At 54.6% G+C, this 27844-nt stretch overlaps 11 protein-coding genes across 11 annotated transcripts; 5 read left to right on the top strand and 6 right to left on the bottom strand.

Annotated features, from left to right (window-relative positions):
* Positions 1-1206: 1206 nt before the first annotated feature.
* M409DRAFT_30218 (glycoside hydrolase family 71 protein) lies at positions 1207-2687 on the top strand (the record flags this gene model as incomplete). Its single annotated transcript, XM_033809815.1, has 2 exons — positions 1207-1900; positions 1957-2687. 2 exons carry the CDS (start codon positions 1207-1209, stop codon positions 2685-2687), a joined length of 1425 nt encoding a protein of 474 aa, XP_033660230.1.
* A 429-nt stretch (positions 2688-3116) lies between these two features.
* Positions 3117-5233, bottom strand: M409DRAFT_71115 (uncharacterized protein; the record flags this gene model as incomplete). The annotated part of the gene is made up of 2 exons (XM_033819034.1): positions 3117-5162; positions 5225-5233. 2 exons carry the CDS (start codon positions 5231-5233, stop codon positions 3117-3119), a joined length of 2055 nt encoding a protein of 684 aa, XP_033660229.1.
* A 409-nt stretch (positions 5234-5642) lies between these two features.
* M409DRAFT_60921 (uncharacterized protein) lies at positions 5643-6598 on the top strand (the record flags this gene model as incomplete). Its single annotated transcript, XM_033814612.1, has 2 exons — positions 5643-6200; positions 6260-6598. 2 exons carry the CDS (start codon positions 5643-5645, stop codon positions 6596-6598), a joined length of 897 nt encoding a protein of 298 aa, XP_033660228.1.
* Positions 6599-6732: 134 nt separating this feature from the next.
* On the bottom strand, positions 6733-7245 carry M409DRAFT_71113 (uncharacterized protein; the record flags this gene model as incomplete). Its single annotated transcript, XM_033819033.1, has 2 exons — positions 6733-6869; positions 6927-7245. The coding sequence occupies 2 exons, from the start codon at positions 7243-7245 to the stop codon at positions 6733-6735; spliced, it is 456 nt and encodes a 151-aa protein (XP_033660227.1).
* Positions 7246-7512: 267 nt separating this feature from the next.
* M409DRAFT_30214 (uncharacterized protein) lies at positions 7513-8554 on the bottom strand (the record flags this gene model as incomplete). Its single annotated transcript, XM_033809814.1, has 2 exons — positions 7513-7653; positions 7706-8554. 2 exons carry the CDS (start codon positions 8552-8554, stop codon positions 7513-7515), a joined length of 990 nt encoding a protein of 329 aa, XP_033660226.1.
* Positions 8555-9758: 1204 nt separating this feature from the next.
* Positions 9759-10627, top strand: M409DRAFT_71111 (uncharacterized protein; the record flags this gene model as incomplete). Its single annotated transcript, XM_033819032.1, has 3 exons — positions 9759-9926; positions 9968-10123; positions 10190-10627. The coding sequence occupies 3 exons, from the start codon at positions 9759-9761 to the stop codon at positions 10625-10627; spliced, it is 762 nt and encodes a 253-aa protein (XP_033660225.1).
* A 1679-nt stretch (positions 10628-12306) lies between these two features.
* On the bottom strand, positions 12307-13636 carry M409DRAFT_30211 (uncharacterized protein; the record flags this gene model as incomplete). Its single annotated transcript, XM_033809813.1, has 6 exons — positions 12307-12349; positions 12406-12589; positions 12643-12698; positions 12770-13188; positions 13297-13470; positions 13529-13636. 6 exons carry the CDS (start codon positions 13634-13636, stop codon positions 12307-12309), a joined length of 984 nt encoding a protein of 327 aa, XP_033660224.1.
* Positions 13637-16748: 3112 nt separating this feature from the next.
* On the bottom strand, positions 16749-20849 carry M409DRAFT_30210 (uncharacterized protein; the record flags this gene model as incomplete). The annotated part of the gene is made up of 1 exon (XM_033809812.1): positions 16749-20849. The coding sequence occupies one exon, from the start codon at positions 20847-20849 to the stop codon at positions 16749-16751; it is 4101 nt and encodes a 1366-aa protein (XP_033660223.1).
* Positions 20850-21264: 415 nt separating this feature from the next.
* M409DRAFT_30209 (uncharacterized protein) lies at positions 21265-21849 on the top strand (the record flags this gene model as incomplete). The annotated part of the gene is made up of 1 exon (XM_033809811.1): positions 21265-21849. One exon carries the CDS (start codon positions 21265-21267, stop codon positions 21847-21849), a length of 585 nt encoding a protein of 194 aa, XP_033660222.1.
* A 700-nt stretch (positions 21850-22549) lies between these two features.
* M409DRAFT_30208 (uncharacterized protein) lies at positions 22550-23198 on the top strand (the record flags this gene model as incomplete). Its single annotated transcript, XM_033809810.1, has 3 exons — positions 22550-22817; positions 22899-23051; positions 23113-23198. 3 exons carry the CDS (start codon positions 22550-22552, stop codon positions 23196-23198), a joined length of 507 nt encoding a protein of 168 aa, XP_033660221.1.
* Positions 23199-23417: 219 nt separating this feature from the next.
* On the bottom strand, positions 23418-27248 carry M409DRAFT_60914 (uncharacterized protein; the record flags this gene model as incomplete). The annotated part of the gene is made up of 1 exon (XM_033814611.1): positions 23418-27248. One exon carries the CDS (start codon positions 27246-27248, stop codon positions 23418-23420), a length of 3831 nt encoding a protein of 1276 aa, XP_033660220.1.
* Positions 27249-27844: the final 596 nt, after the last annotated feature.

Here is a 27844-nt window from a genome sequence, read left to right as displayed (position 1 = left end):
TGCGTCGTCGCAGAAGCGCCCTTATTTCGTTTGCACATGATGGAAGAGATCCTTGCTAGGAGGAAAATAGCGTGTGTAGGTCATCCAGAATCATCTCGAGTCTCGACCAGCGCCGCTGGGTTACATGGAGAATGCGACCGCAGTCCGCGTGGTGGAGCACATGGGCGTCCAGGTGCTTGCTGGTTGTATGGGTCGCTGCAGGAGTACTACACAACACAAGCGCCGAGGTGGATGAGGATGACTGACTCGATTCATCTCAGCTGCAGGCCACCCCGAAACCAAACGAGGCGTCGCAGAGATTCGCGCCTGCTCCTCCGGTCGTCAATGTGAAACTGTGAAACCGCGCCGCTGTCGTAGGCGAGATGGATGTGCATAAACGGCGGACATGGAAGTAGTAATGCAGAGCTGAAAAGATTTATTGTTGCTACGACGAAGCCAGTCAAGAGACGTTGACCATGCTTGCTTGCTCTTGATGTCTTGCCTTCGACATTTGTATAATGTAATTGATGGAATTGATGGTCACGCGGGTAAATGAATACTAACTTCCGGGTTCCTGCAGACAACGCTCCTGCACGGCGGCTGCTCCCGTCCCAGCCGCATACCCGTTCCTGCGCCTGTCTGTGGCATCGTCAGAACAAACGAACAAGTGCATCCCTGGCATTCCTTATCGCACCCGACGCCAAGGGCGGCTTGCAGTCTCAGCGCCTGTTCGAATCCGTGCAAATCTAAACACGAGGGGCACAGGAGGCGTGGGTGGAGCAGGGCGCTGACAACCGCCCGCAGGACAACCACACTCCCGCCGACTGTTGCTGCCGTACCCGCCGCAGCGCTCGCCAGGCTCGTGGCGTCGGCCCAGGTGCTGTACCTAAGTACCCTCCTCCTCCTCCCACACCACCTCTCTCTTCTGCGTGTGTCTCCTCTTCGGTCCATATGCACTCGGTGGCATAACCCTCTACAACGCCTCTGCGAGGTCTGGCCTGGTGCTATCCCACACTCCTTCACCCAGTCACTCATTCAAATTGCTCTGCTGAGCGTCCATTCCTTGAGAACCACCAGCGATCAGTCTTTTCTGCAGTTCCCAGCTTCTTGCCAGCACCGGGCCTTCATTCTATTCGACAGCACGTGCCAGACAGTTCTTGGACCGCAGCCTTCACTTCACGACATCGACGAACGACGACGACGACGACGACGACGGCAGCAACGACCATGCTCCCCCTTCTCTTCGCCCTGCTTTCGGCGCTGGCGCTGCAAACCACCTCGGCTGCCTCCGTCTTCGCCCATTTCATGCTCATGAACTCCTATGCCTACGACGAAGACCAATGGAAGACCGACATCGCTGCTGCGCAGCAGGTCGGCATCGATGGATTCGCGCTCAACTGGATCCCGCCTAACTGCCAGGACGACGAGAGCTGGGCCATCGATAGAATCGATGATGCTTTCCACGCCGCCGAAGACCTTGGCTTCAAGCTCATGTATTCCTTCGACATGAGTTACACCGAATGCAACCACTACTGGAACCAGACCTTCATGCAAGACATGATCACCAAGTACGCCGGCAGCTCAGCAACCTACCGCTGGAACAGCAACATTCTTGTATCAACTTACGGCGGTGATCAGGTCGATGATGTATACGGCGACATGTTCTTCCAAGGCCTCAAGGACCGCATGAAGTCTTCGAATGCCATCACCCTGGTTCCCGCCTTGACCACCTACTCAATGGCCGCTCAAACCGATGCCTCCAATGCAGCATCCAAGCTGATGTCCGAGTATCCTTCAATCGATGGCTACTTCAACTGGCAAGCCTGGCCTCTTGATGTTGATAAGAACATCACCGTCTCCCCCGACGTGGCGTTCCAGTCTGCCTTGAAGAATGCTGGCCGGACCGGTCCTTACATGATGGGTAAGTCAAGCAAGGGAGTCGTGCACAAGTGAACAGGTGGCTGACACTAGTGGCAGCCATGTCGCCCTGGCAGTACAAGGATCTCAACAATGGCAACCCACTCGACGCTTGGGTGGCATACAGCGACATGCTTTTCCCCAAGCGCTTCCAACAGATCACCAGTAATGACCAGATCCAGCCCGACATCATCGAGATCTTGACCTGGAACGACTTCTGCGAGTCTCACTACATTCGCGATCTCCCTTCTCAGGACATTACTGCCAAGGACTACGTCGAGCTTGGAGAGATGGGCGCTTACGTTTGGGGCCAGAACCATGCCCCCTGGCGGATAATAGCTAAGTACTATATCTCCTGGTGGAAGAATGGCAGCCCCCCACCCATCACCATGGATCAGGTGGTCTTCTGGCACCGCATTCACCCCAAGGGCACCGTCTGCACTGGTGGCTCTTCAAGTGGCATTCGCAACAACGCCTTCCCCGAGGACGCGGTCTTTGCTTGGGCACTAGTGTCAGAGTCATCAACCATCTCCATGTCGGTCGGCAGCAACAAATACTGGACATTCCGAGCCGACTCGAGCGGCCCAGCGATGGCCATGGTTCCATTCCCGGCCTACGTATCACAGAGCGGCGTCACACCAGAGGTGGCGATCGTGCGCAACGGCGAGACGGTCCACACAGCCAAGAGCTCGCAACCCATTTCCAGCGCCTGCGCTTGGCAGAACTTCAACCCCGTCGTCAACCTCGTCGGCGACGGCCTCAACTCAGGACCGTCAGCGTCTTCGTACTGATCGCGGCCCACACATCCTTCACTTCTTGATACCAGCAACATTTTGACTTACGTTGCGATTCTTTTTGCACTAGCGACGGCGGCTTTGCATTAGCAGTGGAGGGGGAACTTTTTCGACGACGGGACTGCATTTCTGACGTGTGTGTTCTTTTTTGCTCTTTTCAAAACTGTACGATCGTCATGCCGCTCATGGGATGAAGATAGACTATGGGGTTTCCACCACAAATTAGCGAAGGTGTTTTTTGACATTCGTTCGTCTTTTTGCAGAAAACAAAAATGGGACAACAATCGATTCGTGGGGTTTCATACCCGATTCAGTCATTTTCATTCTCTCTTGAATCCCTCCCGTCCTTTCTTCGCATTGTTATGGCAGTGGTGGTAGTGGTGTGTTTCAGCTTTCTCGTTGCGTTCCTTGCGCCCCAAATCTGAATCATCCCTTGATCCCCCCATTCTGGTCAATGAGCACCAGGGCCCCGGCGTCTTGCGTCGCACTCTTCGCGAGGATCACGACAAGGACATTGTTGACGACTTTGCCGACGCCTCCATAGAGCGGTTTTGGGGGTGTGAAGGGCGTGAAGGGGGCGTGGAAGCTGAATTCTTCTCCTGCGTGGACTGGTTCCAAGGCGGTTTGGATGCGCTTTCCGTCGATGTATGCTGAGATTGTGAAGGGGTCTTTGGTGTTGGTGAGGGTGGGGTTGATGGATGCTGTGATGTGGATTTCGTTGGTGCTGGTTGTTGAGGCGGATTTGATTTCGATGGTGCTGGGTTCCTTCGTGGGTGGAGGCTGGAGTTCTGCTGAGAGGTTGAGGGTATCTGATGATAGGGCTGGTGTTACGGGGGGAGCGAATCTTCTCTTTGTGGACTGCTCGAAGTCGTATGCGTATTTCAGGAGGTCGGTGTCTTGGCCGTGTTTACCTGCGAATGTGAGGTTCAATGGCATTTTCGATTCGGTCAGTTGACCCATCGTTACCGAGACAGTCGGGACGCCCATATGCCGGATCGCACGATTCCCATTGGAGTACTTGACGCCATTCTGCAACGCAAGTCGAGCACTCTCGTCGTTGGTATCGAGATCTGCTCTACCCACGTCTCCATTCGCCGGGAAGACAACAACATCGACACCTTTGGCGTCCATCCACTCCTCCAGATCTCGTTTCCGCTGGGCTTCCAGAGCAGGCAGAGCGCGAGAAATCCCTTCTACATCCCAGATCGTCTTCCCCTCCGGACGATTCTTCGCGATCTCGACGAGACGGGGATAGTTCATGAAGTTCTTATGCTCCATATATCGATCCGGGATATAGCCTTCCGGACGAGGGAACATCTTCGCTCCATCGATGGATGCGAGGTCGGGATAGTTAGGATCTGCGTTGGTTTTGAGGAAGTCATCCCAGAGGTATGCTACGAGCTCGCCGCGTTCTTTCGAGTTCCAGTCTGCGTCGAAGCCGACGACGTTGTTAGCGTGGCCGGTCACGGAGTCGTCTTCGTAGTTCGTCACGAGGGGGAAGTCAGTTTCGATGACGGTTGCGCCGAGGGATTCAAGGTCTTTGCGGGTGCGTTGCCAGACGGCGAGGACGTCTTGGGAGACGACGGTGGGTTTTGCTTTGGGGTCGTGACCGCCGATGTACATGAGAGGGACGGCGATCCGTTTGCCTTTGAGGGAGCCTTTCGCGGTGTCCTTAAGAGCTGGGTATGATTGAGGACGTTCGACGTGTGGGATGTCAACATACTCCTGTAATCGCCAAAAGTCCTCATCCTTTCTCGAATCGACCTGTGTCAAAACATCCAAAATCGCCAACATATCCCCCACACTCCTCGTATGCGGAACAAGCACATCACACGTCGGATACAACGGCCAACACCCTCTCGGCGAAATCACCGTCCTCGAAGGCGTATACGCCACCAGCCCATTATTCGAAGCCGGCGACCTCCCCGAAGACACAGTCTCCGACCCCAGCCCAAAAGCCGCAAACGAAGCCGCCGTCGACGTGGCGGAACCATTCGACGAACCCGACGAGAACGCCGCGGTCAGATACTCCAGGTTGTAGGGACTCTCCGCCCGGCCATGCACACCGCGATGCATCCCGGACGCCATCATGGGCGGCGTGTTCGTCCGGCCGATGCACACGGCGCCAGCCTTCCGAAGCTGTTCCGCGACGAAGGAGTCTTCGTTCGCAACGAGATGTTCGAAAGCAGGCGAGCCAGTCGAACATGTCATTCCTTTATACTTCATGCTATCCTTCAGCGTGTAAGGGATTCCATCGAGCGGCCCGAGGAGGGTCTTGCTGGCTCGACGGGCGTCTGAGGCGGCGGCTTCGTCGAAGACATGGGGGTTGAGGATTGGGATGGAGTTTAGACAGGGGCCTCTGCTGTCGTAGGTGGCGATTCGGAGGAGGTATTTGGATACTAGGTCGACGCTTGTGAGGGAGGTTGTAGAGAGGGCTTGTTGGAGGTCGGCGATGGTGGCTTCGACGAGGTTCTTAGTTTATGGTCAGTTTGTTATGGTCGGTTTTGTACTTTGAAGGATGGTGGTGTACTTACGATCGACATGGTTTGAGGGTAGGATTGTTGGCGGCCGTTGGATATTTGTTCCCGAATGGGAAGGAAGCGAGTGAATGTATGTGCCCTGAACTTTCTTCTCAACAATCCTTTCGAAACTCTCACATGCGAGTAAGATTAATCAGATTGGTCGCAACTGATACTGTATACTGTAGATCGAATGTCTTCTGGAGCTCCGAGCTTCGCTCTCACCTTGGCCGAGCGGCTAGCAAGGAAAGTTATCCCTCGCCTATAGCTACCCTATAGAAACACCTTAGGGCGTGCGTGTCTGATAACTGACGACAAAGATATTCCTACCCTCTCCACCTCTTACAATCCACCTCTCGACCACTGTCAAGACGAATCCAACCCCATCTACGACATCGTCAAATTCGAAAAAAATAAAATTAGAACCGCAACAATGGCTCCCTCAGCAATCACCACGACTCCCGAAATCGACACCCTCCCCATCAAACCCAAATCCCAACACCAAGAGATCGACAAGAAGAAATCCCCCCTCGAACTCATCTCCCAAGGCACCTCCCTCCCCGGAATCCCCACCTTCGTCTCCTTCTCCGAACACCGCCGATGGATGCTCGAACACATGGCCATCGCCTTCCGGGTCTTCGCGCGCAAAGGCTACACCGAAGGCATGTCGGGCCACATCTCCGTGCGCGACCCGGAGAACCCGCACACGTTCTGGACGAACCCACTAGGCCGCCACTTCGGGTTGTTGAAAGCGAGTGATATGATTTTGGTGGATTATGATGGCAAGGCGATTGGCGGCAATATGAGCCGGCCGGCGAATGCGGCGGGGTTTTTGATTCATTCGGCGGTGCATAAGGCGCGCCCGGATGTCGTTGCGGCTTGTCATACGCATAGTCCGTATGGCAAGGCTTGGAGCTCGTTTGCGAGGCCGGTGGAGATGTTGAATCAGGATGTTACGTATTTTTATGGGGATGCGCAGGCGGTTTATAAGGTGAGTTTGAGAAGGGTGGTGGAGGGGGTTTGACGAATTTTTCTGACTTGATGTGGTAGGACTTTGGGGGTGTTGTACTCGACGAGGCGGAGGGCAAGCGTCTGGCTGCTGCGTTGGGACCGAACGGAAAGGGCATGATTCTGAGGAACCACGGCCTGCTCACTGTCGGCAATACCGTGGACGAGGCCGCCTACCTCTACACCCTCCTCGAGCGAAGCTGTGAAGTCCAGCTGCTTGCCGAAGCTGCCGCCGCCAACGGCATTCCGAAGGTCTACGTTCCAGATGAGGCCGCGAAGTTCACATTTGAGTCCGCCAGCGACCCTGAGTCGTTGTACTGGGAGTTCCAGCCAGACCTGGAGTACGAAGAGGAGATGTGTGGCGGTGCGCACAAGTTGTGAGGATGGTCAGATTTGAGCTTCGTCACTCGCTATTAGCCATGAGGCGGGATAGAGGAGTCTCCTCTGTGAGCAAGTCTCACCACGAATCGATGTCGTTCATGCCACACACTGTATCATCTGATCGTCGTCACGACCTACTCTGTCTTGACTGCGCTGGTGACCTTGCTGGCATTCTCCAACTCCCACATACCACCCTTCATCCCCAGACTCCACTTCGTGAATTGACCCAGCTTCGCACTCAGCGCCTCGATGCTCGACGTAGCCGTGTTGTCTGTGATCTAGTAAGAATAACATCCTCACACCCAAAGCCACGACCCCATCAACTCACTGATCTTATGAAGATCCGACAACTTCCTCTGATCACACTCCTGCTCGAGCCGCTGCCGCAGAGCCCTCTTCTTCGGCGAAGACCACCAAGCCTCGCGATCGGCTTCGAGGACGTCGAACTGCTGAGACAGCATGCGAAGCAGATCCAGCAAGCTGTCCGGTGGCGGGGATGAGGCCGAATTGTGCTTCAGCTTCTGATAGCTCTGGAACTCATCGTGGATCGTGTCGATGAGGAAGGTGATGTCTTTCTTTTGCGTCTCGAGAGGTTTTGGCCAGCGGTCCTTGGTGACGATGTCCTTGACGGCGCAGATCTGGCACATGGCGGCGGTGGTGCTTGGCGGAGCTGGACGGAGCTGGAGTTTGTGGAAGGTGGGGATGTAAGTGAGTGCAAGTATGTGCGCCGAAGCGGTGTATTTGAACTGTATGTCCGAGTTGCTTCTAGTAACACATTGTGCGTGTGAATGCATGTGGTCGGAGACCCTGGTTGCGCCTGCCTGCCCAGCGAACGCGGTACGTGAATCGCTGCCTCATGAAGATCGCTCTAACCCAGCATGTATTGCACGGATCCGACAGAACCATATACAAGCTCAAACCGCAGCATAGAGAGGCTTGGGCATTTCTGACATGGCCAAACTTGGTCTTCGCGTCTTCGGGTCGATCTTCAGGCCAACGTACGCCTCACGACGAGCTGGGTCACCGGTGGTGATCGAGTATGTCTTCAAGCCATACTGCCCAGTGTTAGACATCACTTGCTAACACATGATATGGTTGAGTACTCACATATGCAGCAATGGCATGGACCAAATACCTGCCAAACGCACTACCGTGATCATCCAGCAGACCTTGAAAGATGAGCTTGTCCTTCTCCAGGGTATGCTGCTGCTTCTCTCTTCTCCGCTCGTCGCTCATAGCACCATTTCGGCCGACAAATACTATCTCCTCGTCTTCGCTACTGCTCGGGTCTATGAGGCCGTCGTTTTCCATCTCCTTCTGCTTCTCTTCCCACTGCCTGACGAACTCGCGCACCTCCTCTTCCAAATCCTGCAGCAAGCATTTGGCGCCCTTGGACTTCTTCAGCTTGGCCTTGAGTTCCTGCTTGACCTTCGCAGCGTCGGCCTCTCGCTTGCACGTAGGGACTTTGGCTGCCTCGGCGCGCTTTTGACGATCTTTGGCTAACCGCGCGTACTCTGCCTCCCAGAGAGGTGCTATGGAGTATGGCATCTGGCGAACAGGGTAGGTAGGCTGCACTTGCCAGTCGCTGGGAAGTGGTGGCTCGGCGTATGGGTTATTGAGCAGTCGATCATTCTCCCATCGACGCCGTTGTCGGCTACCCTCCTTACCCTTCAGTAACGCCTCCCGCCTCTTCAAGCTGTCTCTTCGGATAGGTTCTCGGCGCTTGTATACAGTGTGAACAGCCTCGGGTCGCCTTCGAGGAGCCTCTTCTCGCATGGCGTCATCGTCGAGCGGGATATCGATCGTGACAGTCGTGCCACGAGCCGGCGGAGGAGAAGTCGCTGAGATCGATGCCCGACTCAGCGCGTCGGCGGCTTGTGAGACTGTCCATGCTTCCACGCGTTCGATTGATGTTGGCTGCTGAGGCTCGGTCGACAGCTCGGGATGGATGGCCATATCGATTTCGTCTCGGCTGTTCGTCTATACTCTCGTGTATGATGCGATTCGCGGGTGACGAGCTGGACCGGGGGTGCTACAAATACCTAACGGATACCTGAGGCGAGTGGTGAAGAGAGGGTGACTGCGATGCACTGCCCGGAGGAGCCATCGTTATCGTCCCCTCCAGATCTACAACATCGACACGTTTAGATCAAATCCAACCAATCGGAGCGTTTGTGAGTCGCACGCTTGAACGCGCTCCACGTCTCGGCGAGTGCTCGTGCCAACGACATCTTTCTCACATCAACAAACACGGTATCTTAAGTCTTCAGCATGACAACATCTCCGCCCTCGAACGGGTCTCTAGGCGGTCAAATCGCAATCGAGTCCAATGAAAGGGCATAATCCATCGAGAACAGTATGACACAACAACGCCCGCGCAAAAAGCAGGAAAACTCCAAGAAGTGACTCAGAAATGTCAATATTCGCCAGGCTGAAGAGATGCCATTGCATATATGAGTCAAGCCACGAAGAGCCAAGGCCACTACTGGAGGACTTGCTCACGACGGCCTCGAAGTCACCAAGGCCTTCGTCCGCCCATAAACGCGATCTGCTCGGCCTCTCGCTCCAAATTGGTGGACTCACTTTGTCAGCGCACCATTCTCGTGCAATATCCACCTTCCTTAATCGCAGCAGCCCACGGGAGTTGAAGGGCAGATCTTCCCCAAGATGTTGGAGCGAGAGCATATCGTACTGGCTTTGACGAAGTTGCGGCCCCCATTGCAACCGCTGCCTGGCCAGAAGTCCGAAGAAAGTCGGCAACTCATGCGACCCATGCATATTGGCCCTCGACATAGCTTATCAATTACTCACAATTCCCTAAGATGTCAACATTCACGTCGAATTGTATCCGCAGATGTAACACAAGATACCCACGCTATTCCGGATTTGGACCTTGGTCTTCATGGTCGTCACGTAAGCTGTCGGCCCTATGGGTTGAGGGTCTCGTTGATAGTCGACGAGCCTCAGGAGAGACAAGAGATTTCAAAACGTCGGTCGAGAGTGTTAGTGTCTCAATGCAGTGACTTCGTACGACATAGAAGGACATATATATGTCCATGGAGGTAGGTCGAAGACTGAATAGCATCTCAGAGCACTCTCAATCATCGCAGCAGTCATTTCGAAGGCAGAATCATTCTCTCATTCCACTTGAATTACTGAAATGGATTTCCAGTCCCTCCCTCGCCCGGTGAAGACCTACCACCAAAAGACCTACGACCGCATCTCTCCCTCCAAGACCAAATTCGACGGCGCGGGCAAGACAATCCTCATCACTGGAGGCGCCACTGGTGTCGGATACTCCATCAGTGAATCATTTACAGAAGCGGGAGTAGCACGCATCATCACGTCTCACGCTCTCCAGGACCACAGGCCGAAGCGAAGAAATCCTTGACAGCCAAGTTCCCAAAGACAGAGATCGAGACCGTACAAGCCTCAATCACCGACCCAGACCGCATGGAAGAGATCATCAAGCAAGCCGGCGACATCGACGTCCTCGTCCTCTGCGCCGCCAACACCCACACCGCGGTCCCATCCATCGAAATTCCCTAAGACGACTTCGAAGGCTGCTTCTCCATGAACGTCTTCGGCCAGTTCAGCACGATCAGAGTATACCTCAAGCAACCAACTCCAACATCCAAAACAATCATCAACATCTCCTCCGCAGCCGCCCATATGACGCTGCCGCAGATGGCCGGTTACGGCCCCTCGAAAGGCGCCTTCTCAAACATCCTGCAAGCCGTCGCGGCAGAGTATCCGGGCGAAAACGATCCTCGCATCTTCCAGTTCCATCCAGGAGTGTTCTTGACGCCGATGGCGAAGTCGGTGGGCTTCAGCGTAGAGAACGTGCCGGAGGGGTTCTGGGAGGATATCAAACTGCCCGGGGACTTCGCCGTGTGGTGCGCGGGCCCTGAGAGCACGTTCCTGCATGGCAGGTTTGTCTGGGCGCATTGGGATGTTGATGAGCTTATTGCGCTGAAGGCGAGGGTTGAGAGGGAGCCTGGGTTTCTTCAGTTGGGGCTTGTGCAGTGAAAGGCCGGGGAGGGAGTGGTGACCATATATCGACAGGTAGAGTATGCAAACCAGTTGCATGATGATTACATGTATTCTTGGGCGTCTTCATCGTCAACCACATATCCTTGACTGCTCAGTTGCCGATGTTGCCGATGCTCGTTCCGACTAGGTTATCTTGGTGAGGCTGTTGCAACCAGAGAGCAGGGATTCGAGATGAGTGTGAGCATCGACGATTCGCAATGCCTCCCCTTTGATCTCACGCACTATATGCGGACTGGACTGTAGGTACAGATGCAGAGTATGCTGGTGTGTATTTGTACTTGCGAGTCCAATCGAGAATCCATTGTGTGAGTCGATTTTGATCCTCATAGTTCGGTCCTCTGTTTGCTAACGAGCGCTTTGAACGCTGTTTATCCCTGCGGCAATCGCAATGTTGGAATGAGCTCGTATTCACCAGATCGCCAACAAGGCACGTCTCTTCTATCCAGGATGAGGGCCCTGAGCAGTCAAGGCGTTCTCTCCATCGCCATGAGAAGTAGAGAAGTAAAAGATCAATAGTTTACTTTCAATCAATATACCTTATCCCAAACCCGCACCAAATCCGTCCACAATCCCCCAGCACTCGCACCACCACAGCACCCATCTCCCCAGCTGCAAGACCCATCACAGTCGTCTATGCGCGCCGCATCACACCTGCCGGCAGTCACGGCAAAGCACACATGAAGTCGCAAACCCACAGGTAACGTGCCCGACTCTTCATGCGGCCAGGCCACTGCGCGAGCGGGGCCGTCACCTCCCCGGGACACTCAAGACCAATGGTGGGAATGATAGGGTTTTGGGGGGAGGTGGAAGAGGCATGGCGCGCGGCGATGGGAGGACCGGCCCTGGGCGCAACGCTTGCGCCGGGGCCCTGCGAGACGTTCGTTCGTTGTACCTTGCAGCAGCCCCGGGTTGCTTGCTTGGTGATGGGTTGTTTTGGAGGTGGAGGATACCTGCGTGGTTGTTTGATGCAGACCAGTGTCTTGCGAGGTCGTCGCGTTGTCTCGGGTAAGCCTCGTGGATGGGTTGGGCATCATCGACGGGTGCGTTTCCACGGTTTTCCGCGCTGGGCGGAAGGTCTACCATTTGTTTGGTACGCGAAGTAGTTACCACTGTGCTGGGACGGGAACTCGATCTGGTTAAGGGGAGGGAGGAGCTAATAACAACATCACTTCGTCTTCTGTGCCGTTGATTGTCTCTGTCATGTCCTCTCTGTTTGTGATCTTGCCCTGGTCAACACCCGACAGCAACCCGACTTCGCCAGCATCCCTCCTCTCATCTTTGCGATATATGCTGGTACTTGATAGCAGATACAATGGAGCAGATAGCGCTGTTCGACAGGCTCATGCAGCTTGAGAAAGAATGCACAACGGTCCCATTCGACGCGACATAGAGCACGATTAGAATGCAGGCGTCTACTTGGGATCCTGGTCTTGCCTGGAGATAGGCTGACAACCTGCGTCGACGGACGCTGGCAATAGCGACAACTTCAACTCATACCGGAGTCAGACCTGCAAGGTCATCGCGAGGATGTGACCGAGGGCAGTGCTCAAAGCGTTGCCCTTGGATGGAAGCTTTGGGACGGATCAGGGCACGATTGCCTATACGTCGTTGAGTGCAGCATTCGCAAACATGGGATGGCCCAGCGACTGCATGCCTCATCGCCTTCGAGAGCGCGGTCTTCGACCATAGGCGAAGTGCCTGTTGCATAGTCAGTGGAAACGGTTGAGGAAAGAGGGGGACATAAACGACCATACACATTCAAGTAAAGCTTGAGGCTATCCTGTTGCAGCTCTCTTTCGGCGCCCTGAAGGAGACCTTCGTATTGGGCTTCGGTCAGGCACGGGTTCGCCCTCTGCCTAAAAGGCCAGAGCGTGGTCGATCTAATCATCTTGGTAACGGTCTCCCGGGCATTTTTACCTAAGTTGGGTCTTCCAGGGACTTGATACTCGTCAGCACCAGAAACGCCGCATTCGAGTTGTCGAGCAATATACCTGTCATCCACCTGCCAATCGGCAACCTTTCGACTGAGTATTGAATTCGCTCGAAGCTGGCGAACGAGGACGGCCGTTAGCGTGCAATCGAGGACCCAGGAGAGCAGGACATATGACATGATCTTACCCAGCATCTCTCATCAAGCTCCCTAGTTTGGAGCCTACCCTAGGATCCTTCCCCATCCTGTTCATGGTATCCTGATAGTACTGCCACCATCGTTCCAAGTAGTGCGCAGTCTGTCCACTGTCCGACTGGAACAGGCAATGCACTTCTACCATCTGCAGCCAGCCTCCGGGTTTCAACAGGCTCTTGAGCTCCTTGACATAGTCCGGCCAGCGGCTTGAGTTGATTCCATCGGTCAGGACTCGGCTGTTTATAAGGTGATATGTTTCGGGGCGAAGGTCAGGGTCGCGGCTCGTTCTGAAGGAGACGTTAAGGTTCCACCTCTTCTTTTCGAACTGGACCAATTCTTCGTCTTCATCGTCTTCGTCGTCGCTGCCTTCCTCGCTATTCCCCTGGCCGGTGTAGATGTCGACACCCACGCACTGCAACGTATCATTAGTCTATTACGGCGGACCAGGCACCTCGAAGCACTACATTGCTGCCTCAGATAGCATTATGAGAAAAGAGTGCCGTCTGTGTCATTGACTCACCCACGCGTCGCTTTTGGTATAATCCAAGATGCCTTCGAGCCACTGCCCCTTTCCGAACCCGCAGTCCAGAACCGCGGGCTCATCGATGTCATCGATCGGGTAGTCAGGGAGGATGATACGCCCGAAAAGCTCTTCAAAAATGCCGTGAACTTCGTCAAAGTTGACCTCTTCCGGCTACACATTACGTCAGTCAGTGTGTCGTCGACAGCAGCAGCGACGACCTGTCTCTCACCTCGTCGACGGGGACCACAGATACGTTGTTCTCTACTGCAAACCGTGCATAGTTCCTCCCGGCCCATCGGACCAATCTGTCGTCTTTCGGTTGTGCGACGTTCGACATCTAGACATGGTCAGCGTCGCTTCCGGTGACACATAGCCGCTTCGAAACGTCGGGCCTGCCAGCCTGCCATCCCGGCATTGGCAGCACAAGAGTAGGGCGCATGGGTTCTCCTTCTCATGCGATTGACGAAGAGCTCATAACTTACCTTTCCGCCAACAAGAACGTATGATGAATAGGGGTCTCACAGCAATGACAGAGCCATACCGCAGACACACACTGGACAAAGACTGCAACCTCACGCTGATATGGTTTGGCTAATGCCTAGTACCCGCAGCGGCCAGCCAAACATGCTAGACCAGGGCTAAATAGGCTGCTCGAGCAGACCTTGAAACCGGTCCGCCTGACCGCCCTAATGGTGCCGCAGAAGCTTTCGAAGGACAGGCCTACTTGCAACCTGGCGGAAAGTGCGTGGCGTCGCTGTATCAAACTCGTCCGTCTGTGCAGCTTGGGGACGAGCGCATGCAGCATTTGCTTTGGGAAAAGTCTGACGACGAGTTCGCATCCATCGCAACCCCTAAGGCAGCTTTGGGGGCTCCGATGAGTGTTAGACCCGGCATGGCAGGATCCATCCTAACCTATCGCACATGCAGCCGAGGGTTTTGAGCATCCTGCTCCGTGGGCTGTCCAATATGTGTACCACATTTCTCACACCTCAGGACGGCTTGGCCACATACCGAGCGTTCGGAACCGCAGCTGCAAAGGGACGTATCGAGGCGCACGGTGGCAACCGCGCCAAATCATCCTGCGCATATCGGAAGCGTGCATGGTCCCCGTCCACACCTTCTTTCCCGACCCATGCTGTCGGGACCGTCGGACAGACTTCAAAGCATCACTCAACATCGTGCTTGACACCGCAAAGCTACTGGCGAAGGGCCAATTGACTGAGAAGGAACGCCGGATGGGAGCTCGGTCGATACCATAGCACTCACCATCGGCAATCGACCGCGGCCTTTGCTGTTTCTCGCAAGATCAGCAATCGAGAAGGACAGACAGAGCGAGCTGCAGAACGCTAGCAACAGCGGCTTGACTTGTCTCTGCAGCTACTGCTTCGACGGGTGGTCCCGGCACTTGGACTGACATGCCTTTTCGCTGCCCTGAACCGTCGACGTGGCACTGGGTCAGAGCTTATCGAGCTCTGCCGTGTGTCAGAAGGACGCAAACGAGCCCACTGCCTGCAAGTGGGCAATGCGGTGGTGACAGTACAAAACCAGACGTTTTAGTCATGGGTTCGCAAAGTCAGCAGCACTGCAAAGGACCGTTTCAAGCACAGAATGAAATGTGTCCCGACCACCTTCTCCTGTCCTTGCTGAACTCTCCCAGCTGACCCTCGACCGACTTGCCGGAAGGGGTTGAACTCACTTAAGCGGTCTGACGGGCGTCGCGACAGAAATTATATTACACTTGCTCAGGATCACCCCTCCAACGCCCGCGTTCTTCACGTAGCACCCCGTTAGGGTTTATACAACGGCTCCGCCCGATCCCTGAACAGCGCTAGGCTATTGAGGAAGCGAACGATAACGCAGGGGTGTTCTTCCAGGCTTTTGGTACCTACTATCCATTTGGGCCGATCAATTAGCGAGATATGACCATGACCATGGCGAAGACTTTGTCCACGAAGCCAAAGCCGTCATCGTCAAGCTGCCAATTCGCCGAAGGAATCTCTCACCGCCAGATGGTTAGAGAGAACTTGCCAGAAGAGCAAAACGTAACGGGGATGCTCGGACTGGGCTCCGTGGCGGCCACCGCAGGCTTCATCATCGATCTTATCGAAACGCCCGCCAACCCTTCAATGTCCTCTCGACGTGGAGCATGCGAGCTGAGGGTGTGCCCATTCGCCTAGGCTGCTATCGTCATGTTTCGAATCCAGCAGGGTGGTAATCGACTTCGACCTGAATCCCAACAGAACGGCTCGCTTACATACATCCGTGTGTCCCACTAGATACTTCACGTGGCCGGCCAGTCATCAACCATCCATCCCCGCCGATGATCTCGACTCTCGAGTCATGGAGCGAGTCAGCGTCAATGCGGTCTGTAGGTGGAGAGCAGGTTCGCATTCATGCGAGGTCCACGCTTGTGAGGCGGTATGCTGTTAGCCCAGCCGAAGAAAAACCACCACATGGCGAGATCCATCTCCAAAATCGCATCACGAGAAAACAACCACCACCCCCAGCATACCATCCAACCAACCCAGCCCTAACCATCAACTCAGGAACGCAAACGACCAGAAAGATCCACGAGACGCAACCCTGGCTCGTCTATGCAGCCGCCCCAAAACACGCAATCTAGGCGCAACCTCGGAAGGTTGGAAACAACCCCCAGGTCACGACTCACGACAACCATGTCTGCAGCGCACCGCGAGAGACGTTACACAACCTCGAGGCGACTCGGAACGCTCAAGCCTCGTAATCAAAGAATCCCTACACGTTCTTAGCGTTCGACTGTCGACACCGCAATGAAGCCAGAACAACCCATTCATCTCGATCTATGGTTTTTATCAACTTATAAGATAACATGCCGTGCAGTCTTCAATTTTCAATCAACCCCGACCGAACCTCGGGCAGCCGACATCCATCCTCAAACCCACGCCGTCGGGTTTCGCTGAAGGAATCCATCGGCCACAATCTGCAACACTAATGCGCGACTCTGAAGCTACCGTGACTGTGGTAGCCTATGGCGATGCGACACATATAGCTGTCCGAGAGCAGCGGCTTCCTCTTTGCAATGGTGAGGCTGACAACGAGCTGTGATCCTTTTTGATGCAGGGAGCTTTGATTCATGTTGGGTCGTTGCATCTCGATGAGGGATTGGAGTGCGTTGGGTAGGCGGTGCTGCTCTGCTGTGCTGGCGCGGTTGGAGACGGGATTGATGAAAGAGGTAAGTGGACGGACAGAGATGTAAGTGATCAGTAGTCAGTCGATGCCTTCCCATCTGTTTGTTCCTTTTCAGCTGTTGTCTGCTCTACTAGCACAACCATAGTCGCCGTCATCCTACTGAACCAAACGGCGTCATCCTTCAAGTCGAAAAACGCCGACGCTAAAAAAAAAGCAGACATACAGCCCAAAAGCCTACACGTACAAGGCGATGATGATAAGCTCCCGCGTTTCCTCGTTCCTCATCTCGTCGCCTGCGTAATCCGCGCAGCCAAGTTCTCCGCGTTCTGTCTCCACTGCACGTCCAGATCACCTCTCAAAAGACTGGCAAGACAGTCCTGCACCGTGCTGGCGTTCTCCTCGCTGCCGAAGAGCACTCTCTCGCCAGAGCGCACGCTGGCTTCGAACCACTTCAGGAGGAGGTAGACCATCTTGCCGGCAACAATCTTGCGCCTCCCACCGACGAAGGGATGCTCGTTGCTGTAGTACAGCTGCTCGAGGACCGGTAGGAGCGTCTCGTGGGGGATCTCGAGGTCGAGCATGATGTCTATTGCCCAGCTTGACGGTGGGTGCTCTTCTTGTGGTTGCATGGTGTATTTCTCAAGGAGGGGCAAGAGGATGTGGATCGGGAAGAAAGCTGCTGAGGTGTGGAGACGACGGCCTAGAGTGAGGACCTTTTCTCCCACGGCTTCCCATGGTCGGCGAGCACGACCATACAGAGCATAGGACTCCTCGTGGGTTTGGTCGATGAGATGCTTCCACGACGTCGCAATGTCGGCGGGGTTGCTGTGGTTGGCGACTTGGTAGATGAGGATGCAGATGTCGTGGTAGCCAGCAGCGTCGGCGAATTCGTTGTAAAGCTGGTTCACCGGCAGGACAACGTAACTCAACTTCTCCACAAGTTCGTTTCGCTTTTCGGCGGGCAGACGACTCTCGTTGCGGAAGCGCTGGAGCAGCTCGTCCTGAACGGCTGCGATGTCGATGAGGTCTGACACCTCGCGCAAGAGCTTTTGCTTGCTCTGCCGGTTATCGGTGAGGACGGTTTGTCTCGTGCTGGCGTTAGTACGTGCTCGTGAGAGGTAGCCAATCCGCTCTTCGAGCTTCAGGCCTTCGAAGTGCGATTGTGCGATTTGGACCTGGATGCTCGCCGCCTGTAGGTAGTCGTTGTGGTGCGCATAGTACCTCCAGAGCAAATCGGCATGAGGTCGACTGGGTACACTCATCTGCTTGAGGTATTCGATCACGTACGGGTTGTCGATCTCGAGCAGGCGCTCTGGCTCCTGCAAGTCGTTGCAATACCAATCGTACAGTGTCGCCAAGAATGCAATGTCGTCTGAGTGGTTGACGATATCGTAGGCCTCGTTTCGTCGCCGCAAAGCCAGCGTGTACTTGCCGTCCTCAACTTGGGGCACTGACTCGGTGTCGTTGTCGAGTTGCTTGAGGGTTGCAAAAATGAGGTCATAGTACTGCTTTCGCTCATTGAACGCAGCTTCTCGCGCGTCGTTCGCCGGTCTACCATCCCTTGTCCAGGACAGAGCTCTCTTTGACGTATCCTTCTCATGCGCAACGGTCAGGCAGAGTTGAATTGCTCCCGCATAGAATGCCATCCTGTAGTAACTCTCAACAGCGGACTTGACGTTCTCATAAGTCAAACTGCCTGCGACGCGCTGGAACAGCTTGGAGCTTTCATTGAGCAGCATGCGTGCGCCCTCTGTCCTTCCTTGGCTGTCCTCAGCCCGCCTGATTTGCTCCGATGCCTTGAAAATGACCACGTCATCTGCACTGCAAAAGCTGCCACATCTTCGACGCAGCGCCTCCGCAACAGTGTCGACGTTGCTACCGTTGGCGATATTGCGGTTGACGATGGCCTTTACAAGCTCTTTGGCCAGTTCACGCCCAGAAGTCGAGACGAATAAGCCTTCGAAGGTGAGTTGCTTGGTCCTATTTCTGCTGTCTTCATGCAGAAGGGCCAGAACATCTTCGATTGTCTCATCGAAGAGTACGAGGACAAAGCTGATGCCCTCGCTGATGCTGTTGATGAGTTGCAACAAAGCGTGCATCTTTTGATGTTCACCCTGAATCGCCAACTCCTCTTGTCGTGTAGTCGCCTTGCTGAGAGCTTGTGGTCCAGCTAGACCCTCGATGAAGCTCCGGTTGCGGTCGAGGAACTCCTTCAAGGCGGAGAGATCTCGCTGGATGGAGCGCAGCTTGTCGAGTCGGATAGTAGGAGCCAGTTTCGCTCCCGCACCAGGCTTTGCAAGATCTTTGATGATGGTCTGTTTCCAGATGGAGCGGACAATGCGTGAAACGTAAAGCGCAGTTCCGTCGTACCGGGGGCTTGGCTTAGTGTTGTCGACAGCACCACCGTTTGGCACTTCTTCATTGTTGATGCTCCACTCTGGCTTGCCACCATGTTCGATGAAAGCTCTTCGTGCCTTTTCCAGCACTTCAGGGTCGGTGACTGTCGCTACTCGGTTCTCTGCAACGTCTGTACCCTGGCCGCAAGCAACGGCAAGTGAGGTAGCCGCTGTTTCTGCGCGGCCGTACGTACGGACAAAGTGCTTAATATCACCCTCAACACCATCAGCATGTGAAGATCCGTACTTCATCAACGCAGCAAAGATGTCCACTAGTCTTCTTCGACGGATGGTCTGAACGCCGCTTGTCGTGACAATGGCGAACTCGGGGGACGATGCGTCAAACTGCACGGCAAGCTCGTTGCCAAAGCCAGTCGGCTGGCCTGCTGCACCAAAGTCGCCAGACATTGCCATTACCTGCTGCATCTCTGCGGGCAGATCTATCCATTGCCCATATTCCGTGAAGTTTGTGCCTGGCGCCGACTCTGATCGGTTGGCCAAGCGTGCAGTATCTGGGGCAGCACAGAACATTCTGTCTTTGTGAGGGTCGGCTGGATCCGGTTGAAAGGCCATGAAGTACCCGGGTGAAAAGCGGTAGGCCATATTAGTAGGCTTCAAGTACGTTGACGTGTTGTCGACTGCTGGCTCGTTTGAGGCTTGGCCGTACGACGTCAAGCTACTCGTGGTTTGTTGAGGAGCAGGTGCTGGAGCGTTCGGGTCTTTCGGTGGGAATCGAATGTGTAGAATCTGCATGCTTGATGGTGGATTTTGCGAATCTGCTGGGAAGCCGTAGCCACGCGTCAGAGATATGTAAAGCCGGCATCCAGTGTTGGTGGTGGCCATCAAAGACACCTTGCTCGCTTCTGCCAAAGGGATTGCACTGATCGCGGCCAACGCCACGTCCCTACCGGTCAGGAGTTCGGTTCTGCTGCTGAAGTGACCAGTGTTTTGTAGCAGAGCGTGCATTGGCCGTACGAGGGAAGATTCAAGCCGCTCTTTGATGAGCCAGACCTTTATCTCGTTTGAAGAGCTCAGAGAGTACAGCATGTTTCTTGAATCATCAATCAAAAGCTGTCGCAGCGCCTTTGCTCGTTGCTGGGGACCAAAATATTGGCCAACGGCTTGAATGTTTTCTGAAACAAAGTTCATGGTGCTTTTGGTGTGGCACAAGCGATTGCATTTACCGCGGAACCATCCCTCGTCTTGCTGGTACTGGAACTCGTAGATGTCGTCTGAGAGTCTGCCTGTGAAGAAGATGCGGCCAGTTTTCTTGGAGGCCTCGATCAAGGTCACGCCTAGTCCCCTAATCGGGATGGACATGCGCGTGTTGTACAGGGCAACTGTTTGTGCGCCAGTCGATGTCGTCTGAGCGGCAACTCCGAGTAAAAGCATGTCGTTCGCTGTGCAGATGACAATCATGTGCTTGATGTCCTCGATGAAGACGCCAGGTTTGGGCGGAACCAACTTCACCGCAGTGATCGGTTGTGTGTTCTCCTCAAAGCCGATGATCTCGGGATTGGGCATGGTGTAGTCCCATAGGTATAGACAGTTGTCCAGCGCGACCCAGGCGTGACTGAGCGGAGGGAAAATGCCCATCACCATCCCCATTCCGGTCAGGTTCGCTTGCTCGAGGAGCTTTGGCGGCAGATCATGCATCTTCAGCTTCTGAAAGGGCTGCCATGCCTGAGCTGATGGCAGCTCATACTTGCCACTGATGCCCTGCTGGATGTAATCCTCCATAGCTGGGAAATTCGCATCGAATTGGAGAACAGTGTTTATTGTCTTCGCCGCATCTTCCACGCCTGTTGTGTCTTTTGAGCTGCTTGCCGTACCTGGACTCCCGCTCGTCTGCGGCGCAAGATTCTGCTTCAAACTCGCGGCCTGCGCAGCGAATATGGTCGAGCCCTGGGCTGGGTTTGCAGGCGTGACGGTGAAGGCGCCCGGCAGTGGACGCTGCGGCGTCATTGGGCCTGCAGCGGCCGCCATCGTGTCGTTGATCGAGTGCACAGGCTTTCGTATGTGGATGGGCTATCGGGAGTGCGAGTAGACGAAGTGGGTGTTGGTGCTGAGCCGGCAGCGCATTACTTGGAGGTTGGGTGTTGTGGCATGCGGGAGTGAACGTCGCCAAGTCGTGAAGGGTAGATGGTCGAGATCGCGGTGGTGAGGTGGACGAGGTCGTTCTCGTAGATGGCTCGAAAGTTCTGGCCGGCGAAGTAGAGACAGCAGTGGGGTTGGATGCTATTGTCGTCTGCTTTCACGCGTCGTCTGCGAGCTCGAAAGTTTAAGGTTCACACGCGCGATGATCCCTGTTCGCGCAAAGCTCGGACGTTTTTGGGCATTGCAAGCTTCACCACTGACACTTTCTCGTTCTCTCCGATACATCAACACCGACACAAACACAATGGCATCCAAAAGCGCCACCATGCTCGTACGGAGCCGATCAGTTCTACGCCCTAGTTACATCTGTCCGCAATGCCGCTTCTACTCGACTCCATCACCGACTACTCTGCCAGCTCCGCCGCTGCTTCTCAAGCTCAAGGGAGATCTCAAGACAGCCATGAAAGCGAAAGACACGAACCGCCTCAACGCATTGCGTGGTCTGCTAGCAGAAGTGACCAACCAAGCAAAGACATCGAACCCGATCAAGACAGACATGCAAATGCTGTCTTTACTCAGAAAGCGAACGGCCGCTGCCAAAGCTGCGGGGGACGAGTTCAAGGCAGCGGGACGAGAAGACTTGCTCGAGAAAGAGGAGGCACAGGCTTCTATATTTGAGGAGTATGCTGGTGGGGTTGAGACGATGCCGGAAAGCGACATCAAGGATGCAGTGACCAAGGTCATAGATGAGGTCAAGGCTGTTGCAGAGGGCAAGGTCAATATGGGCGATGTGCTGAAGAAGATCTTGGGTCCTGGAGGCAGTTTGGAGGGAAAGCCAGTGGACCGCTCTGAGGTGGCGAGGATCGTGAAGCAGGCTCTTGGTCAGTGAGTGTCGACTTTGTCCCACAGGTCACAACCATGACGAAAGGAAACGACAACATCTCGTGGGCTTACTGCAGGAAGACGCTTGGTCTCCCGATGATCGAACACAGTCATGATGTGTCCAGGATTGTGTTACATCCAGCGGCTCATCGACGCGACCGCAAAGATTGGGGTTGGACTCTGCGCCCCTTCTGCTGAACGATGCTTGCCTAGGGTCAGCCCTGAGTAGGACCAGCCAACTCGGGAGCCACCAACGCGTGTCACGCAGAGCCAATGCTTCTCTGGGCAAAGCTTTTGGAGAGCAATTCGTGCGCAACAAGAACATTACTCGTGAGGCGAATTGTGAGGGAGGCACCAAATCAATGTAGAAACTTGTACAGTAATGCAAAAGCAACACTAATAAGAGTGTACTGTAAACCAAAGGCGAATCTCAACTTCTGCAACCATCTCGTCAACCTCCATTCGCTGGGATCATATATTTATATTTCCGTCCTGATTGAACTCCCTTCACAACCCAGTCGTCGCTCCAACGCCAAGCCAACCAACCTCGTCGATCATCTCCTCAAGCTTCCGCAACTTAATAAAGCGTTGCCTTCTCCTTTCCAACACCACCGCCCTCATCAACCAAACAAACCACACTACACCACACTATAACACAATCCTCCAGCCCCCAAAAAACCCACCACCGAACAAACCAACCCACCACCATGCCCTCCCTCCTCCACCGCAAACGCGACCTAACCTACTTCATCTTCTTCCTGCTCCACATCCCCATCGTCTTCTTCGTCGACATCTACCCGCTCTACCCCACCTCCCTGCGCCCGCAATTCATGACCACCCTGCGCCAATGGTACATCACCACCTACCGCGACGCCTTCTTCATCGCGCCGCCCGCGTGGTTCACCATGTACGTCTGGATGGAACTGTTTTACCATGTGCCGTTGAGCGTGTGGGCGCTGGGGGCGCTGTGGAGGGGTGAGTGACGGAGTCTTGGTTTTGAATTGGAGGGGAGGGGATGGTTTGAGGTGATATGCTGATGATGTGTGTTGCGAACAGATGATCCAAAACTCCCGATCCATCTACTGATCTACGCGCTGCAAACGGCCGTCACGACGGCGACGTGTATTGTGGATTATTTGAGTTGGAGCGGGTACGAGACGAAGGAAAAGGTGGAGTTGGGGAAGTTGTATGTGCCTTACTTGATGGTTTGTAAGTCTGGTCCCGTTGATTCTTCATCGTTGACATTGATGTTGATTCTGTTGTTCTCTAGCTGTATTCATGGGCGTAGACATGTACACCCGTCTTGACGCCGCCTTGAGCAAGAGACAGGTTTCCGGCTCGAAGAAAGGGAATTGAGATTGAAGACGACGTGTGTTGTTCATAAGAGAGGAAAAGCCCTTCCATCTCCACCATTCATCTCATATCTAGGCAAAAAAAGAAAACTGAGCGGCGTGGCCTAAGTCTCGGTATATCACTCATAATCCATCCATCCGTTCATGCACCATTCAAAAAAACCATAACATCATGCCAATGCCGCCGTTAAATCTCATTCATTCTCTTCTCTTCCCATCATCTCTACTCCCACCTGCCCCTTCTCCCCTCCAAAATCTGCTCCCAGCGCTCCTTCTCCCTCACCTCCTTCCGCTCAGCAGCCGCACCGATACAGTACGCCACGAAACTGGCTCCCACGCCGACGCTCAACGCCCACCGGAAACGTGCCCGCCAGCTGTGCCACTTGCGCTTCATCTCTCTGACCTGTTCCTGCGAAGGCTCGTGGTGGTGGCGTCGCTGCTTCTTGGGCCGTTGCAGGCGAGAGCCGGAGAAGACGCGCTCTTCTCGCTTCACGCGTGGGTAGTGCCGGATGTCGATCTCGGCGTCCTCGTCGGCGGGTTGGCTGTAGCTGGGGTGAGGAGACTTCAGCTCGGCGGATTCGGGTTCTGCTTCTGGCTTGGAGACGGTGCTGGGCGATTGGACTTTGCCTTCTGAGGCGAGGGTCTCCCATCGGTCTCCTACGAATCCGGTCGGGGAGGCGAACCCGGCTGACTCGGGCTCGAGAGGATATGTGGTGCCGTCGATTGGGTTCACGCCTGGTGCATGGGGCGTTATCTCGTTGCTGGTCTCAGGAGCAGTCGGTTTCACGACGCCATGATCAGCCAGGTTCGTTTGAGACTCAGGGCTTGCCACAGCAGAAGTCTCTGACGTTGTCTTGACCTTCTTAAAGACGAGCAAGTCCTTGGTTCCGTACACCACCTGATATCCCTCCTTCTGAAGCTCCGCAAAGTGAGGAACGAATCGAGCGGGCTGGTAGAGCTGAGAGAGCGCTTGCGGGATGGAGATGGGGGTCTCTTTGCCAGTGAAGTTGGACGAGGTCGTGGCAGTCGAGAACATGTCATTACCAGAATCGTAAGCCAGGACCTTGTAGACTGGTGGTTCCTCCCACACAATGCCCCACGAGTTGAGTTCACTCTTCGTTGGCTCGGCCTCGGTATCAACAGCAGGTTCGGTACGAGCGGCGATCTCGGTCGGGATCAGTCTGGGGACGGTGTCGTCGACAATGCGAGCTCCATGCACATCTTGGTCTAGCTTCAAGCTTTTGGCGATGGCTTGCTCCATCTTGCCAGACGACTCGGGCGCCATCAACTCCTGCGCTTCGTGGGCTTCTTTCTCCTGAGCAGCGATCTCAGCTTCGAGGTTGTCTCGTCGATACTCGTACGTTTGGCCAGCCTCGTAGTCAGCTAGTGCTTTGCCCAGGTCGACGTCTGACTCGACTTCTACCACTTGCGGAATTTGCCTTGAAGCCTGCATCGTGGTCTTTGGCCTAGCTTGGCGGTGGCTGACATCGATCTTGCCGTATCTATTCTCATAGATAGCTCTTACGTCGTTCACTAGCTCGATATCCTTTTGCTTCTGAGCCGCCTTCTGTATCTCCTCTGCGCTTGGCTTGCCAGTCACCTCTGGCGTGTAAGAAGGTTGCTTGTACCACTTGCTGCTATCTTTGGCGAACTTCGTGACGTTGGCGCTGAAGTCTCCTTCGGCCTGGACAGCATCAGGGCCTCTGGTTCTCCTGGTAGTGGTACCACGAGACTCAGCGAGCTCCTTCTCCAGCTCTCGGATTCTCTCAACATGCTTCTCAGCATTCGCTGCGCTTTGCTTGAATGTTCGGTCCAGTTCGTCACGGAGTGACTTCGTCTTCTGCACGTAGCGTTCTTTCTCCATCTGTATAGAAGTCTTGCCGCTCGCCTGGGCCTTCTCAAGCTCTTTTTCAAGTTCGCGGATTCGCTCGACATGCTTTCCTGAGCTGACACTGCTCTGTTTGAAGGATGCATCGAGCTCTTTCCTGAGTTCGCTGATCTTGCGTTGATACTTCTCGCCTTCAGTCTGGTGTCTGGCGATATCAGAGGTCTCCCCTGCAGCCTTTTGTGCTCTAGCGAGCTCATCTTCGAGATTTCTGATCCTCTCAACCTGCATCTCAGCATTGATGCTGCTCTGCTTGCACGCTGTCTCGAGTTCCTGTCTCAATGCCCGGATCTTGTGGACATAACGAGTCTCGTGGGCCTGCATGTGAAGTTTTTGGTCGTTGACTTCAGCATTGTGCATTGCCTTTAGCTTCTCAACCTTGGCGTTCTCTTGGGCATCGCGAATCTCCTGAGCGGCTTTGAAGGCAACCTGATCGGCGTCGTAGCGAGCTTTGCGAGCGTTCATCATATCGATCCATCGTGGTTTGCCGTCAGCGTTCTTCTCCCCTGCTTTCTTCGCCTGGACAATGTCGATCATACGAGGCTCGGGGATTACACCACGTGTACGTCTGACACGATCAGCTTGAAGTAGGTCAGCTTGCTGGTTCCATTGCTTTGGTAGATTCGTAGAACTGTAGTCGACGCGATCGCCAGTGGACTCATGCGCTGCGGAATCGTCGAGTTCATCAACGGTTGGGAGTTCTTTCGATTGCATACGCGCGAGCGAGGAAACCAACGACGACGTGGGACGATCAGACCCCTTCTTGAAAACAGTCTGTGAGCTAGCGTTCCGATCGAGTGACGTCTCGAGCTTGCTTGTCTTTGCGTGCTCTTTCGGGCTGTTCATTTTGTCGGTGTCATTTCGAAGACCTTCAAGACTACGAGCCTTGTTGGCCTTGCCCATGGAAGCGCGCACATCCTCAGCAGTGAGAAGATCCAACTCCTTTTCTCGGACTGTAGCAAGGGAAGATGGCTTGGTCGAGTTCGAGACAACCGAGGTGTTCAGAAGCGAAGGGAAGTAGATTGATGTCTTTTTCGCAGTCGAGTCCGTAGTCTCGGTCGGAACGGGAATTGCTCGTCGAGACTCATTGGTGGTCGCTGCCGTGGGTTGTTGTTGTTGAGGAGAAGTGCTAGTAGTGTCTTGGGAGGTCGATTGGCTTTCAGGCACGGCCTTCAATGTATCATTTTTCAACGCTTCTACCTTCTTGAGATCGTCCGATTTAGTCGGTGGTTTGCCATCGATCTGCACCATTCGGTTCGAAATAGGATCGTATTCATATCGTCTAGTTTCGCCAGAGATCGAATCCCATTCCTCCCGGCGGGTCTTCTTCGTCCAAGAGTCCCACGAAGTAGTCGATCCGTAAGAGTAGTTCGTGAGCTGGCCATTTGGACATTCTGGGTCAGGCTCGGCAACCGCTTTCTTGGAAGTGTACGAGTATGTTGTAAGTTGGCCATTCGGCACGTCATTTTCTCCTTCGTCCCTCTTCGGCTTTGGCGACTGGGAACGCTCTCGTGGCTTCACGGGTTCAGTCTTGCCTTCAGGACGTCTAGCTACTGGCTTGATAGGTATTGAGGTCGAGGTGGTATCTGTGCTCTTGGCTTCGGTCGGACGAGTCGATCGATCAAGGCCCATCTCTTCTCTCATCCAGCTCGGCACGAGCGGACTCCAGAAAGGCTCAAATCTCTTGCCAAAGACAGCCTCGTATGGATCCATCTCAATGCGTTTACGCATAGCTTCCATCTGATCTTTCCATTCCTTTTCTCTTTGGCTGAGCTCCAAGCCATCCTCTTCTGCAGCTTCCTGGCTAGACTGCTTCTTGCCGTCTTCATGGTAGCTCCATCTCGGCCGGCCAATGTGATGTGCCAGACGGACATGCTTGGGAGTGAAGAATGGACGTTGGGTAGCATCCCAGTCCCATCGGCCACGGCGTCGTAGCTTGTCAAGGAGCTTCGCACGCGTTCGAAGCGTTCGATATCTAGTGAAACGGTGATACATTGGGTCGATGTGTGAGGCGTAGTCACAAGGCCGTCTCCAGCTCCATAAGCTCCTGGCTTGAGCACAAGCTGTAGTGCCGTGGACACTGGGGCTGGTCAATGACCGGACGGCGGTGATTGAACCGGTTGACAGCGAGCGGTGCCTAAGGCTGTGCTGGAGCTGCGGTGGTAGCATGGTGACGGCTATACCGCTGTCCAGAGCACGAGACAGTGCACACACGACGTGTGTCAGCAAACGATGGAGCTATCGATGCTTCATGCGTGATGGGACGCGGCGGCTATTGAACCTGGTTGACGAGGCTGGAGCTATACAACGAGGATGATGATGATGATAGTTATGGAGAGCCGCACAGCAGCTCGTGGAGGAGACAGCAGCTGCCAGCAGCGAGAGACGGCAACGACAACAGCAACACAAGAGGAGGGAGAGACGGAGCTGGGCCGGGAACAAGGACGAGATGAGTGACTGTACCTCGCTGCCGCCGAGTCGCCTAACCCGCTCCTGCCCCGCGTTCAGATAAGCTAGCGCACAGCACGTCCCTGATGAAGGGCCGAGCCTCCAAAGCATGTGATCGCGACTCACTCCACGTTGCGCCATTGGGTGAGTTTCATCAGGGCACACGTGAGGATGCGCCGCAGCAACTTGGATCGTCGGCGTGAAGAGTTGCGGATGAGACATGGCGGATGGGCGACGTGAAGAGACGCTGATGGAGGGACAGTCGTACAGGAATCGAATCAAAGCCGAACGCCGAGTGCCCAGAATCTTCTTCGCCG

The sequence above is a fragment of the Zasmidium cellare genome (assembly GCF_010093935.1).
Source record: "Zasmidium cellare ATCC 36951 unplaced genomic scaffold M409scaffold_61, whole genome shotgun sequence".
NCBI lineage: Eukaryota > Fungi > Ascomycota > Dothideomycetes > Mycosphaerellales > Mycosphaerellaceae > Zasmidium > Zasmidium cellare.
Note: the sequence above shows the minus strand (reverse complement) of the source record. Positions and strands in the feature narration are given on the sequence as shown.